The sequence below is a fragment of the Mus caroli genome, chromosome 11 (genome assembly GCF_900094665.2).
Source record: "Mus caroli chromosome 11, CAROLI_EIJ_v1.1, whole genome shotgun sequence".
Lineage (NCBI taxonomy): Eukaryota > Metazoa > Chordata > Mammalia > Rodentia > Muridae > Mus > Mus caroli.
The window spans coordinates 47,001,690-47,017,518 of record NC_034580.1 but is presented as its reverse complement, the minus strand read 5'-3'; the positions used below and the strand labels follow the sequence as shown (position 1 = coordinate 47,017,518).

Here is a 15,829-nt window from a genome sequence, read left to right as displayed (position 1 = left end):
CACCATGCAGATCCATCCCATGGACTGAGCTGGAGTCTTCAGGGCGGCTGCTAGGTGACTGTGCCTTTACCAGCTGAGTCACCTCACCATTTCCAAAGTACATTTCTCTGTGGAATACTCATTCTTAGGCACAGAGATCCACTATCTGCCTCCACAATGCTGGGTGACACGTGTACCATTATATACAACTTTTAGAGATGGAAATCAGGGCACAGTACATGTGCTAGGCAAGTGCTCTACCAATGAACTACATCTGTAGCCATTAACATGTCTTTTTAAAAAAAACCTGATTTTTATTCTATGTATGAGTGGTCTGCTTGCAGGCATGTACACCACGTGTGTGTCTGATGCTGTGGAGACCAGAAGAGAGTATCGGGGCCTCTGGAGTCGAAGTTATAGGCAGCTGGGGGCTACAAGATTGACTGCTAAGCACCTGTCCAGACTTCTTGACAACATCCATTTTTGATAATTCTTTACTCTTAATCAAAAGGCTTAAAAAATTATGGCAATCTCATTATAGTGCCCATTAAAAATTCTCTCATTTGAGTGATTCCCTTCCAACTATAATTTGATTTTTTTGAAGAAATTATTAAACTCACACATTTTCACTAATTTTACATCAGGTTAAAAGTATTAACATTTTCAAATTTTGAGAAGTCTAGTAATTGTCTCTGAATGCTTTTAAAACCACTCACTCTTTGCCACAAGCCCCATTCTGAGAATCTGTATGTACATGACACCTGTCAACTACAGGAATGACTCCATTAGAGTCCTCTTTATCATCAGGATCCCCAGTGCAGCTGCTTGGTATCCACCTCCCTTGAGTGTTGGATCAGAAGTGTGCATTAAGTCAGGCACGGTGGCATATACAGGCAGTATCATCCATGAGTTCTAGGACAGCTTGGCCTACATAGCAAGTTCCAAGCCACTCAGGGCAACACAGAAAGACTCTGTTGCCCTGCCCTTACCACAACCCACCCTAATTTAAACAAAACAAAACAAAATAAAACAAAACAAGTGCTGTATATAGATGTTACTTATTTGGCCAGGAAGAAAAGACAAAGTAGCACAAGTAACAGGCTGGAGAATGTGTTTCTTCTAACTCAGAAAAGGATAAAAAGAAGACACCTAGAAAAACTAAGGTTTTTTGAGACAGGGTTTCTCTGTGTAGCCCTGTCTGTCCTGGAACTCAGAAATGCACTTGCCTCTGTCTCCCAAGTGCTGGGATTAAAGGTGTGCGCCACCAGTACCTGGCCTAGGGTTTTTTGATTTAGAAAATTAACTCACAAACTGGCTTTTTTTTAATACAGGGCAATACTGTAACTTCACTGTTGGTTCCAAATTCAACACAGTACAAAGCAAGGAAACATTTATTTACTACACTCACACAGTAATGATCAAGCATCCTCATGTTTGCCCAGATAGCTTAAAATAGCAAATATTCAGTCCCCACAAGAACTGTCTTCGGTTTTAAGCCAAGTCAAAGAATAGAAGGGAAACCCATTACTCGCTGAGCTTGGCAGTCAGGCACCATTCTCGGACCTGGCGCAAACATCAGCCCACATCAGCATTGCTTCTCCTCGGCTTCACTGCTTTACCAGGTAAGGAGCACAAGCTAAGGTTCTAACACCTTATCCAGACAAGTTTAACTAACTCTAAGATCACATGACTTGACAAGAAATATACAAATGTTGGTTAAGAACTTACCGTTCTGTCAATCATTTTAAAGAGTCCATGAAATATACATAGCAATATATTTGTAACCAGAAACTACACTAATTAGACACATCATTTAGTTTGTTAAGTTCTACCTGAAAACATGCCATTTTAAGTAAAATCCTAAAAACATAACTCTCAAGTTCTATGGTTAACAATCAAGTCCCACTAAAACAGCACAGATTTCCTTTCACAAGCGCAGGCCAGCAACAAGACAAACTGAAGTATGTCAGACAAACAGGTCCCCAAGTTCTTCTGAAGAACACCAAGGAGTTGTCAGAGAGGTTACACAGTGGCCTTGATCTTTATTTTTCTTTACCTGGGATTCTACAAATTCTGAAATTGATCAATAGATTTATCTTGTTAATAAACAGCACCAGTCGTGCCCACTGATACAATTCAAACCTGACTTTCTCAGTTCTCAAGTTTATTATGAAAACACTGCGGTGACTTGTGCAGTAACATCATCTTACAGGAGGGAAACAGTTCTGTTCAAAACAACTCACCAGGTTTTCTGACAGTAACAAAGAACAACGCNGGGCTGAGATTTGAGAAGGGGAGAAACTGAGTGCAGACAAATCATACAATTAAATTAATGGTATCCCTGAAAGAAACACAACAAGAGGGGAGGCCTTGGTACTTATTTAAAAATGTTCATTAAGCTCCAATGATTGTTTGCTATCCTCATCTACAGTCATGCTGAGTAAGCTACAGCTAAGTGAAGTCAACTGGACTCACAGGTGTTAATGTTTACATCCTATATCTGCAGTCTCTCAAGAAAGCAAAAGTAACTACAAATAGCGCTATGCCAGAAACTGGATTCTTGACCAACAATGTCGCGTCAGCATGCAATGAACTGGTTCATTCTAAAGTGGTCACGGCTGTTGATGACAAGAGGCTTTGTATTTTATATGGCACATCTTTTGGTCCGTGTGAAAACAAGTTTTTGAATGTTAACTATTTTCTGACACTTTGGAGTTACTGTTGCTCTTCCCATTTCCATTAGGTCNATATACGGTTCATGGCAATACTGTACAAGTTTACATTTTCATTACAGGAAGTAGTCTGGGGTACGACGAGTGACATGTGGCTCGCCTCTACGAGGTGCTGGGTCAAACTGCAAGCTGAAAAACAAGGAAGACTCAGTGTTTCTACTCCAGAAGATACCATGTAGTTAACAAAACTAACATCTTCAACTTTCAAATTTTATTCACCATCCAACTTCAGTACATTTTAAAAGAATAGAACCCAACTTTAATAGACTTAGGTATATTGGGACACAGCTCTAACATTAGCACTTGTAAAAACTGAGGCAAGAAAATCACAGTTCTAGACCAGCTTGGGCTACAAACATATGGTTAGTTTTAGCTGTTAACCAGACACAAGAGAACCATTACCTGGGAACAGTTCTAACTGAGGACTAGACTTATTTATATAAATCAGGTTGACCTGTGAGCATGTCTGTGAAAGACCATCTTAATTGATGTAGGAACACCACGCCCACCGTGGCTCTTACCATTCCCTAGGCAGAGAGCCCTCATCTGTTTAAGAATGGAGAAAGCTAATTGAACATAAGCAGTAAGCAAGGGCCCACACACTTCTCTCTGCTTTGTTTTATTTGAGTCATGGCTTCTTGATAGAGCCCCTGAAACTGTCTATATAGACCAAGCTGGCCTCTAACTCAGAGCTCCTCCTGCCTCTGGTGGAAGGTAACATTACATCTAGACTGTAGATGTTATTTGAGGAGCTGCTTCTAGTTCCTGCCTCAACCCCCCTCAATGGTGGACTATAAATTAGGACTATAGGTTCAACAACTGCCCCACTACCCCTATGTTGTCTTTGGACACTGAATTTTATCACATCAAAAGGAAAGTAGTCAAGGATATCCTACTCTTTGCAAGCTTCTTGTCCTTGCCACAGTCTCCCAGTTTTGCACTTGGGTTATAACTGTACTTTAGTCACACATTGGGGCCCCTTCTATATTAAGATCACTTAAATGTCTGGCTCATTGATCTGACTTCTCATCAAAATATACTTTACTAGCTCTGTAGTAAAAATATGCATTCAAAAGTTTAAGATGAAGCCGGGCGTGGTGGCGCACGCCTTTAATTCCAGTACTTGGGAGGCAGAGGCAGGCGAATTTCTGAGTTCGAGGCCAGCCTGGTCTACAGTGTGAGTTCCAGGACAGCCAGGGCTACACAGAGAAACCCTGTCTTGAAAAACAAAAAAACAAACAAAAAGTTGAAGATGAGCATAGCGTCACAGGTCTTTAGTCCCAGCACTTGGGAGACAGGTGGATCTCTGTGAGTTCAAGGCCAGCCTGGTCTACACAGCAAATTCCAGGACAATCAGAGCTATATGGTGAGACTCTGTTTCAAACAAACAAAACAAGAAATTGAAGACCTAGTAACTCATACCAGTTATTAATACCAAATAAGAGACGCTGGTGCTAGTTTCTATTATGTGTAGTTTCATTCCCACAAAAAGTTAGTCAAAAGTCAACCTGTGCTTTGGTTTAAGCAGAGCTGGACAACACAAATCTAGCTCAGAGTAGATACTTACAAAGAATACTTAAGAGTGTCGTCAAGTTCCATGATTGCAGCTTGGTTACCACAACGATAGCAATAGTTTGGAGCACTGAAAATTGTTACTACATTCCGGTCATGGCACCAGTTATATCCCTGGAAAAAAGAGGCAGGAAAAAAAAACCTTATTTACTTACCTACCTACATAAATTGAACCCATTAAAACAGAAAAATACATTAAGATAGAAAAACTCCAAAGGGGTTAATTTTCTGTATTTCGCATAACCTATAAAATGTACATGAACAATGTGTTGCTAAAACAAAACAAAATACTTTTGTTTGTTTGTTTTTGGGGTTTTTTTTTAGACAGGGCTTCTCTGTGTAGCCAAAAAAACACTTCTTTATAAAAAGATTTATTTACTTGTTTTATGTAAGTACACTGTTGCGATCTTCAGACACACCAGCAGAGGGCATCAAATCTCATTACAGATAGTTGTGAGCTACCATGTGGTTGCTGGGAATTGAACTCAGGACCTCTGGAAGAGCAGTCAGTGCTCTTAACTGCTGAGCCAGCTCTCCAGCACTGTTTTTATTTTGTCTTAAGCATTGAAAAACAAGCCTGGCATGGTGGCACACACTTTTAATCCCAGGAGGCAGAGGCAGGTGAATCTACATGGAGCCTAATCTACATGGAGAATAGCCTAATCTACATGGAGAACATATCCCGAAAAAAAACCCAACCAACCAACCAAATCAACTTAAATATTACCCATCACCAAATGTAGATACTGTCTTTCACTGACATGACCTTGTGATGGTTTGTGTATGCTTGGCCCAGGAACTGGCACTATTATGTGTGGCCCTCTTGGAGTAGGTGTGGGCTATAAGATCTCATCCTAGCTTCCTGGAAGCCAGTATTCTGCTAGCAGCCTTCAGATGAAGATGTAGAACTCTGAGCTCCTCCTGCACCATGCCTGCCTGGATGTTACCATGTTCCTGCCTTGATGATAATAGACTGAACCTCTGAATCTGTAATCCAGCCTCAATTAAATGTCCTTATAAGAGTTGCCTTGGTCATGATGTCTGTCTGTTCACAGCAGTAAAGCACTAAGACAGACCTTAAACTTGATTTTAAAATGAACTATTTTTGGGGTCTCACCGTACAGTCTAGGCTAGTCTGGATTACAGTTTAGCTGCCGCCTAAATAACCAACCAACCAGCACACTAGCTAATGAACTAATGAGGCATGCACCACTGTGCTTGGCTGACCCTCAGTACTGATAACAAACTCTTGTAGAAGAGATTGCCCACTGCCATAGTTTGAACGTTCCATGTTCTCATTCTCAAAGTATGGTAGTCAATGTTTTAAGATAAGAACCCTACCAGAGGAAAGGCTTCTTTCAAATCACCTACAAGCCAGTTATCTAAAGGGCATCAACATTTTGATGTTTCTTTCTTTTCCTATAAAGAAACAAACTAGATAATGTGAAATAAACCACTGCAATATATTATACCCTTCTTCAATCGCTCTGCATCTTCATCCTTTCATCATTAATCCCAAGTCCCTCCGAGTCATTAAGTGGATGCCCACTATCAGCCATGGATCTGACTTTCCTCTGACTGTCCATCTACTGAAGAAGAGGGTTTAGCTCCCATGGCAGACTCTATAGGAATAAAGGACATCTTGCTGACAGCATCAGTGTCAAACTCCTTTCCTTCAGTTACTACAGTTAGTTTGACAGGTTTCAAGAAAAGAACATACCTCCATCACCAGCTGGTGAGCTCTGGACACCAACGTGAGGCCATTGGCATGATTAAATGTCTCAGAAATATCTTGGCCAAAGGTATAACCAGCTCCCCGAGGAGATATCCCCCAGCCACCACGGTCATCTGGATCTGACCACAGCAAGTCACACATTGGACCCTAAAAAGCAGGTACAAATTATAAACTGACTTCCAAATGTGGAATTCTTCATTTGATAATGCACCAGAAGCAACACTCTACAAACATCACATTCTTAGTGTGTGTGCTGAACACAGCCTGAATTTTGCAGTTAAGGTATCTCTGAAATGAAAATCAATTCCCACAAGGCACGCTGCGCTCAGTAACTTGCCCCATCTGCCCGTGTATCTGAGTTTTATTATTAGACAGATGGGCTAGTAGTGACGACCAGGAAGGCTTCTAAACTTCTAGTGAGCAATGGTAAGGGGCTCATGTCATTTCATTTTGAAACCTGAGTGGACATATGATAAATTATGCTACAGCTAAACAATTTTTGTTTTTCCTAGAGAGTTTCTGAGAATTTATCAGTCATACCTCATGAGGAACTTCTTGTAGGCGATCAAGTGCGNGGATGTGATCCAGTGTGTCTATGGATGGTGACAGCCCACCATGTAGACAGAAGATCTAAAAACATTGATTACAAATGGTAATTCTATCTAAGAGAAACTACAATCTCTGGACGACACATTAGACAGGAACTGACACCACTTAGCCACATTAGTTCCAGGCTCTCTGTTTCAATGAGGATGGACTCGGAATAACTGGCTATTGTTCTGACCTAATACCAACTACAGAGTATCTATCTATTCTTGTTCCTGACCAACCACCATCACTGAGGTACCTTCTAAAAAGTGTTTTTCTAGCTTACCCACAGTCCCTCCAGAGACTGATGGTCACCCTCACACTCAGGACTGGTAAACAATCCCCCCTTCCATCTCCCAGACCCCTCTACAAAGACCCCCCAAAGCTGAATAGTTACATTTTCTACCCCATGATCTTATCTTGACACTTCAGCACACAGAAAAGAACTTATCAGTATTTACTAAAATGTATCCCCAAATGGAAAATCAGTTCCTACTAAACACCAAGAAAACAATTATTGGAAACAGGAAGAAACCCAGAAGTGAGTTTTATGGTACACACACCTGCCCATCCACCAAGGCAGTGAGAGGAAGATAGTCAAAAAGGTCTGTGAAGTATTTCCAAACATTTGCATTTCCGTATTTCCTTAAACACTCATCGTAGAACCCATAAACCTGTGTGATCTGTCTGCTCTCGTGATTCCCTCGGAGTATGGTGATACGCTCTCGGTAACGAACCTAAAAAAAACGAACAACAGATGCTAGCTCTTTCCAAAAAAAAAAAAAAAGCAATAGACACTTCATAGAACTTTCTATAGGTAAATCCAGAGTTCCAACTGAGAGAAGGAGGGGCTGAGAGTGCACATCTCTAAACTTCAATGAACTGAAATTAGATGATAAACTTTTTAAAACTGTTGTTGCTGTTTTTCAAGAGTGGGTTTCTCTGTGTAGCCCTGGCTGTTCTTCAGCTCAGGGAGATCCACCTGCCTCTGCCTCTTGAGCTCTGAGATTAAAGGCATGCGCTACCACAGCCTGATGATTATAAACATTTTTAATTAAAGGTTTATAAAATGCTTACCAATATCATCTCAATTAAGACCAACCCCCCTGCACCATCTTGTGTGAAATAAAAATCATACTTTTTTCTGACCTTTACTAAATTTAGTTATGCAACAACTACCATAACTCAGTTTTAGAGTCTTGCCAAGATTCCTTCTCTATCTGCAATGACCCCACTCTCCCAGCCTGACAACCACTCATTTATTTCTGTCTTGAGAATGACTTTTCTAGAAATTTAATGTAAGTGAAAACTTACAAAACATAGTTTCTTGTGCTCCATATTCCTTGGAACGCTAGCTATCCTGAGTCACCATGCTACAGCACAGTTGAGGGTGTGCTCCTTTCACAGCTGCACACTAGCATTGGGGGGCCACACCCCATGGTTCCTGCATCTGCTCCACTTTTCCTGTTTCTTAGTTACTGAGCTCACCTGCTCACGTGCTTTCATTTCTCTTGAACATATTCCTAGAATGTAGCTATTGGGCTACATGATCGATTTATATGTAACTTCATCAATTCTTTAAAGTGGCAAACTCATTTCACATTCTTTTTTTTTTTTAATGGTTTTAGAGCTTTATTGTAGAAAGGCAGAAAGAAAGAGAGAAGGTAGAAAGAAAGAGAGAGGCCGGCTATGGCCACGTGGAGAGAGGGGAGAAGGAAGAGAGAGAAGGAGGGCTAGAGATGAGAGTAAGAAAGGTGAGAGCTTAAAAGCTTATTTCACATTCTTGACAGGACACTTGGTATGGACTGTAGCCACTGTCTTAGTAACCGACATGAAGTTGGCACTTGTGACTTTAATGTAAGCTTTGTCTAATGACTGATGATGTTAAGCAGCCATGCTCTTACTAATCGTATACCCTCTAGTATGAAGTAGCCCTTCAGTACTTTGCCCATTTAAAATTAGATTATCGGTAGGCAACAGGGTAGCTTCCTGCTTGCCTCCTGTGGCCCTGACGCTGAAGCAGTTCAGGAGACGGCAGCAAGTTCTCCTCCTCTACAGACAGATTTTGTGAGCGTTTGCGAGCCATTAGGCAAGTTCCAAGTGATTCTGACCAAAAATACCTTCAGGACTGGGCAAGGGAAGAATTTAAAAGAAACAAAAGTGCCACAAGAGAGGATACAATCCGAATGATGATTACCCAAGGCAATATGCAGCTAAAGGAACTAGAAAGGACGCTTGCTTTAGCCAACTCGTAACTGAAAGATTTTCAGACCTCCATGTGTTTTGCACAGGCTCCAAGTCACTGTCACAGAACACCCAAAAAGGTGATAATCACTCTAATCAAGAATGTAAATGAAGCCAGGCATGGTGGCGCAAGCCTTTAGTCCCAGCACTCGGGAGGCGGAGGCAGGCGGTTTTCTGAGTTCAAGGCCAGCCTGGTCTACACAGTGAGTTCCAGGACAGCCAGGGCTATAAAGAGAAACCCTGTCTCGAAAATCCAAAAAGAATGTAAATGAAGGCGTGTTAAGATTCCACTACAGTCAGTGGCTGTAATAATTAAATGTGAACTAATGTCAAGATGAGAAATAAATAAACAAATAAATAAATAAAATTAGATTATCGAAGGTTAGGCATACTGGTCCATGTCTATAATCCTAGTATTTGGGAGAAGCAGAAGGATCAGTGTTTGAGGTTTCTTACAGCCTGATCCTGTCTCAAGAAATCTGTCTTGACATGGCTCTTGGCTCTACGTGCTAGTAATCCTAACAGTAAAAGACTCAACTGAGCCGGCAGTGCTGGCGCACGCCTTTAATCCCAGCACTTGGGAGGCAGAGGCAGGCAGATTTCTGAGTTGGAGGCCAGCCTGGTCTACAGAGTGAGTTCTAGGATAGCTAGGGCTACACAGAGAAACCCTGTCTCCAAAGCCCCCCCCCCCCCAAAAGACTGCAATCGACTTGAGGGTAGCCTTGGCTTATAACAATGGAAACAAACAACACTCCCCAGAACCACCACACAACCACAATAAAAATAAGACCTATCTTATGAGATGACTGACAGCAAAGGTGCCTGTCACCAAGTCTGATTTTAAAATTACATTTCATTTATTGTGAGTGCACGGATGTGTCCTCTCATTTCATCCATGTGGGTTCCAGTGCTCAAATTCAGGTCATCGGGTTTAGTGGTAACTGTCTTTTACTCACTATGTCATCTCACTGGCCCAAGATAGCCCAAGTCATAAGACACAATATGGCTACATTTTATCTGTTATCTGCCAGTTTGATCTCTAGGACCCATATGGTGGAAGGAGATGACTACAAGACATATTTAGTGGTATGCTTGTACCCACACAGTGTTACACAAAATTAACAAGCAACTGCAAAAATGTTTTAAATTTGAAGTAAGGCTATAGCTCAGTGATGAATCTGTGCTGGCATGCAAGAGGCTGAGTTCAATATGAAGCACCAAGAATACAACAATTTGAACAATTGTTTTTATAAACTTTGCTACATTTTTTTAGAGAATAGAAAATCTTAGTTTTAATACATTAAATTTTCTTGGTTTTTATGAATTTTTGAGGCAAGGTTTTATACATCCAATGCTAACCTAGAACTGTCCCTCCATCTCCTGAATGTTAGAATTACAAGCCTGTATAATCCATCACATACTTACACTGTGCTGGGATCAAATCCAGGGTTTCTTGCATGCTACCCAAACACTATAGACACTAGGCTGCATTCCCTGGATCATCGTTCCCTGAACACAGCTAAGAAGTCTGACCTAACCAAGAGCATAGATATTCTTTTCTCCTAGACTTATAACCTCTGCTATTCAGTGAAGCCATGGATCTATTTTGATACATTTGTTCAGACACCACTTGAGAAAGGACGACCTTTCCCACATTATTCATTGGTAAGGTGCCATTAGTCTCGAGCCCATACACTACAAGGGTGCTTGTCCTCCATGGTGTCTGTCAGCAGGGCTGGGGTTTTCTTCATTTATAGACAGCTGTTTTCTCCATGTGGTCTCCCATCTTCTTCCCTATGTTCATGTACACCTGAAGGCCAGAGGACAAACTTGGGTGTCATCCTCAGAAATGACCACCTACCTTCTTAAAGACAGTGTCTCATTGGCTAAGCTAGCTGAGCAGTGAGCATCACGAATTCCTGTTTCTACCTCCTTGGGGATGGAGTTATAGAGATGTACAGTCACGCTCTGCTGGACAGGGAATTGGGATTTGGGCTTATGACATTTAGGAAAACACGGTGCAATCTTAGTCCTTGGTACATGAATTCTGTTGTTTTTTTGAGGCAGGGTAGCATGGCATGGAGTCTTGGCTGGTGAGTGCTTTCTATCTTGGATTAGGCTATTGTTGAATTAAGAGATTCGCTAGCCTCTGCTTTGAAGTGCCCAGTAGTATTATAACCTCTTAAAGCAGCCCGCTCCTTCCAGGTGATGCCGAGCTACTAGCTTCTTTCCGGGTATCTGGAGTCACTACACAAACTGCCCACCATCTACTCTAAACTCTCCACTTGATAATTCTATGCAATGCAGATGCTAATTAAAGACAGCTCTGGCTGAAACTGCTTCTCTAATATTAGAAAATCACCAACAGCAAGTTTCTTGCTCAGAATATTTTGTGATAAAAATGAGAATGTTGTCTAGAAAAGAGGCAAAGCTCCCCCGTCCTGAGGTATAGCCAAGCAGCACTTAAGGACGGGTGCCTTAAATAAATAAATAATAAATCAATGCCATGGTGTGTCAGGGTGTACTCTTAACCTCTACATTTCAGACCTACAAACGACACCAAGGAATTCTAAAATTTGCTTCTTTTATTTATTATGTTTAAAGAAAAGGTTTTTACTGCATAAGCCAGGCTGGCCCCAACTCTCAAGCCTTTTTATCTCGGCCTTACCAGCATTGGGACTGCATCCTTCAGTTTTCATTTTAATCCTTACTAGGTGATGTGCAATGCCTGCAAGTTACTCCACGAGAAATAAACTACTGTTTAGGTATTTGCTCATCACTCTTGGACATTTAGATCAAATTCCTTTTCTAATATTAAAGACAACATATTTTCTTCACAGAAATCTGATCCTTTCCTCTTAATTCTTCCCCCTCAGTGAAATTCTCATAGAACTATCAAATGATATAAATAATTCAACATGGCTGGTTACATTCTCCTAATATGTCAAGGACGCTATATTACTTCGATAGCCAATGTACTAAACCAAAACTTCTACTTGACTGGTTTGCTAACATAGTGATGCACACCTTTAATCACAGCGCTATGAACTCTGAGTGAGGCTAGCCTGGTCTACATAGTGAGTTTCAGGACAGCCAGAGCTATGCATTGAGACTATGTCTCAAACAAAACAGAAGAGAACAAAACCCCTGAGATACCCCATTGCACTGTGTTCTGAATCATCTCCTAGCTCCAAATGCAGATGATGATTGACAGTCACATTATTTTGCAATCTTAACCGTGGAAATCTGTTCTAAAATTCAACATTCAGATGATTGTACCAAATGGAAAAGAACCTTTCAGATAGCTCTTACCCAGTTCAAAAGGCCCAAACAAAAAAAGTAAAATTACCTTAAGAGCTACAAGCAGTGTAACTGTTTCAACAGAGTAATATCCTCTGTCCACATAGTCTCCCATAAACAGGTAATTTGTATCTGGTGATTTACCACCAATTCTAAAGAGTTCCATGAGATCATGAAATTGCCCATGTACATCTCCACACACAGTGACTGGACATCGAACCTCTTGAACGTTGGATTCTTTTGTCAGGATTTCTTTAGCCTACAGATAAAGAAAAAAATAAAGCAATACATTCAGCATTAAACAGCACCAACAAAGATGCTTTTGATCAAGAAGTAGAACCTTGAACAAAATATGAAACCATAGGCATTTGCAACTCAAGACTGATATTAACATTTTAAATTATATATATTTATGAATATTTAAAGGTTTATTTATTTTATCTATGAGCAAACTGTGGCTGTCTTCAGACACACCAGAAGAGGGCATGAGATCCCACTACAGATGATTGTGAGCCACCAGATGGTTTCTGAGAATTGAACTTAGGACCTCTGGAAGAACAGTTAGTGCTCTTAACTGTTGAGCTCTCTCTCTAGGGCCAACATTTTTAATTTTAAAAATTACACTTTGTGTATTTTGTGTGCATGTGTGCACATTCTATCCATGTGGGTTCTGGTAATCAAGTCCAGGTTCTCAGGTTTGCTGGCAAGGGACTTACTCAGTCATCTCAAGAGCCCACTGGTTTACTCTATCCATTAGCTACCTTATAGTGGACATCTAGAGAATACATACCAGGATGACATTCAATGACCAGCATCAATTTGTAAAGGCTATCAAATTTCCACCTCACTAGAATACTGAAGACATTAGTAACACCTACACAAGGTCAGTGATAATGAACAAGACCTGGACTGTAGAGATGACTCAGTGGGTAAGAGCATCGGCTGCTCTTTCAGGGTCAATTCTCAGCACCCAAATGGTGGCTCACATCTATTTGTACTTCCAGGTGATCCAATACCTATTCTGGCCTCTAACACAGCAGTGGCACAGAGAACACAGACAGGTAAGTAAATTAATTTAAGAGGGTGGAAAAAGAGCATCTAATGCTACCTCCTCGGGCTTTGAGGTTTCTTAGTCTTGTTTTTTTTTTTTTTTTGGAGGTTAAGACATTTAACTCCCCTCGCCCCATTTCATCTATTTCTTTATAAAGAAATATCAAGTTCCTGAGCTGGACAGATGGATCAGCAGGGTTAAGAGCACTGACTGCTCTGTTCCAGAGGTCCGGGGTTCAATTCCCAGCAACCACATGGTGGCTCACAACCATCTATAATGGGATCCAGTGCCCTCATCTGGTGTGTCTGAAGACAGCTACAGTATACTCATACATTAAAAAAATCATTTTTTTTTCTTAGAATGTAGCATACATGCATTCTAGGCTGTGTTTAGAAACTATCATTTAGTCAACAGACAGCTATGTATGCTAAAAATGTATACTAGAAGACAATTATTTGCTATGCCATCTGAGTGACTCCACCCTGTGCTAGACACTGGACACTGGTATGTGAAAACAGGTCATTCCCACGGCAAAGGAGAAGAGAAAGGCTGTAATTAAGTAAGGAGAAAAAGAGAACAGACTAAATGAACAAAGACTTAAAGTATGAGGAAGGAAAAGCAGACCATTTTAATTAGATACACGACCAATTGTCCATACTGAAATTCAACTAGCCTGTAATCCCAGCATTGAGGGCTAGTCTGGACAATTACATATAGAGATCCTCTCTCAAAAGAAACACCTGCCCCCACATAGAGAACAAAGATGATGCCTACTGGTAACAATGTAATATTACCACAATTTAAGATGAAGGCAACTTTAGCTCCACATTTGAAATGCCAGTCTCTATGCTTTAAAAAAGCCGGAATCTTTGAAAATAAGAGTCTGTGTCAGTAACACTGAAGTACCCTCTCACATCTACTCATGCTGTCCTAAGTACAACCATGTTGAAGAATCACTATTTTTTATTCTCCAAAGACTTTGGGGAGCCTATTTCTAGACATCCTCCAAGATTAGAAGAATATTTTCAGTTTAAAGGGCTGGAAGATGGCTCAGTAATGGTTAAAGATCACCGGCTGCTCTTCTAAGACCTGAATTTAATTCCCAGAATCCACATGGCAGCTTACAAGACATAGACACTTAGAGCTTAATCAGATCCTCTGGAAGAGCAACAAGTGTGGTTGTTGTTGGTTTCTGGTTTTTGGTTTTTTGGTTTTTCGAGACAGGGTTTCTCTGTATAGCCCTGGCTATCCTAGAACTCACTCTGTAGACCAGGCTGGCCTGGAACTCAGAAATCCGCCTGCCTCTGCCTCCCGAGTGCTGGAACTAAAGGTGTGCCACCAGCTGCTGCTGAGCCATCTCTTCAGTTCCAGGATACACAAAAACAAAAAAGCAAGCTTACAAAGAACTGGTTTTGTATGTACTTTATGATTTTGTCTCAATGTATCAACACTAAGATAATTACTACACCAAAATAAGTTACTTTAAATGCCAAGACAATAAAGGCTGTAGATGTTAGATTATTGTGCAACTAGGAAAACTAAGAGACAAGGCTGGCCAAGAACCTTCATGACCTTTTAAACCTTTTAAATCTTTACACTATTTATTTATTTTTATTTTTTGAGACAGGGTTTCTCTGTGTAGCCCTTGGCTGTCCTGAAACTCCCTCTGTAGACTAACTAGGCTGGCTTTAAACTCAGAGATCCGCCTGCTTCTGCCTCCTGAGTGGTGGGATTAAAGGTATGCTCCATCACCTGGTAGTTTTATTTGTTTTTTAAGTCAAGGTCTCTCTCTCTCTCTCTCTCTCTCTCTCTCTCTCTCCTCCCCCTCTTCTTTCTCTCTCTCTCTCTCTCCTCCCCCTCTTCTTCTCTCTCTCTCTCTCTCTGTATACTAGGTTGGCCTCTCCTCCCCTCCTCCTCCTCCTCCTTTCTCTGTCTCTGTCTGTCTGTCTCTCTCCCCCCACCCCCCTGTATACGAGTCTGGCCAATACAGCCTTTGCCCAGTACTGAGATTGAGAGTAAGCACTACCTCAGCCAACCTCTACCAACCTTTAATGGAACTGTATGTAGGCCTTCATCAACCTGCTTTCAAAGTTATCCAACTCTTTAATGTGATAGGTCCATTTTCATACTGACATTTTTACTCTTGTACCCAAACAAAAGAAAACATTTTTAAAATTATCACATCTATGTAGTGGGAGCAGAGGGGGGGAAGACACACCTGTGAACCATGGTATGCATGCATTCAACACTCAATTTATGGAAGTAAATCTCTCTTCCCATCATGTGGGGCCTGGAAATCAAACTTAGGCCATCAGATTCGGTTACTAACACCTTAACTAACCACTGAGCCACCTCACTGACTTCCCTTTTGCTTCCACCAAAACATTTTGCTCAGGCTGGTTGTGGTAACGCAGACCTTTGATATCAGCACTTGAGGGAGAGGCAGATGGATCTCTGTGATTCTGGTCTGCTTAAGTGTTCCAGGATAGTCAGAGCTACACTGTAGAGACCCCATCTGGAAAAACAAAAGCCCAGCCTTCAAATTTCTCTGCTGATGCAACACTTAACAAAGCCGGGCGTGGTGGCGCACGCCTTTAATCCCAGCACTCGGGAGGCAGAGGCAGGCGG

The 15,829-nt window shown here is 41.2% G+C and overlaps 1 protein-coding gene and 1 pseudogene across 1 annotated transcript in view; one reads left to right on the top strand and one right to left on the bottom strand.

Moving 5' to 3' along the window:
* Nucleotides 1-1,355: 1,355 nt before the first annotated feature.
* Ppp2ca (protein phosphatase 2 catalytic subunit alpha) overlaps nt 1,356-15,829 on the bottom strand; it is a 25,370-nt gene continuing 10,896 nt past the window's right edge. Inside the window, exons 2-7 of the mRNA XM_021176874.2 lie at nt 12,200-12,409; nt 7,170-7,343; nt 6,559-6,648; nt 6,004-6,165; nt 4,279-4,397; nt 1,356-2,840 (exon numbers count right to left, since the gene is read on the bottom strand). Of these exons, the coding sequence (XP_021032533.1) occupies nt 2,768-2,840; nt 4,279-4,397; nt 6,004-6,165; nt 6,559-6,648; nt 7,170-7,343; nt 12,200-12,409 (828 nt within the window). The 3' untranslated portion in view covers nt 1,356-2,767. The remainder of the gene's footprint in view (nt 2,841-4,278; nt 4,398-6,003; nt 6,166-6,558; nt 6,649-7,169; nt 7,344-12,199; nt 12,410-15,829) is intronic.
* Nucleotides 8,438-9,011, top strand: LOC110306174 (annotated as a pseudogene).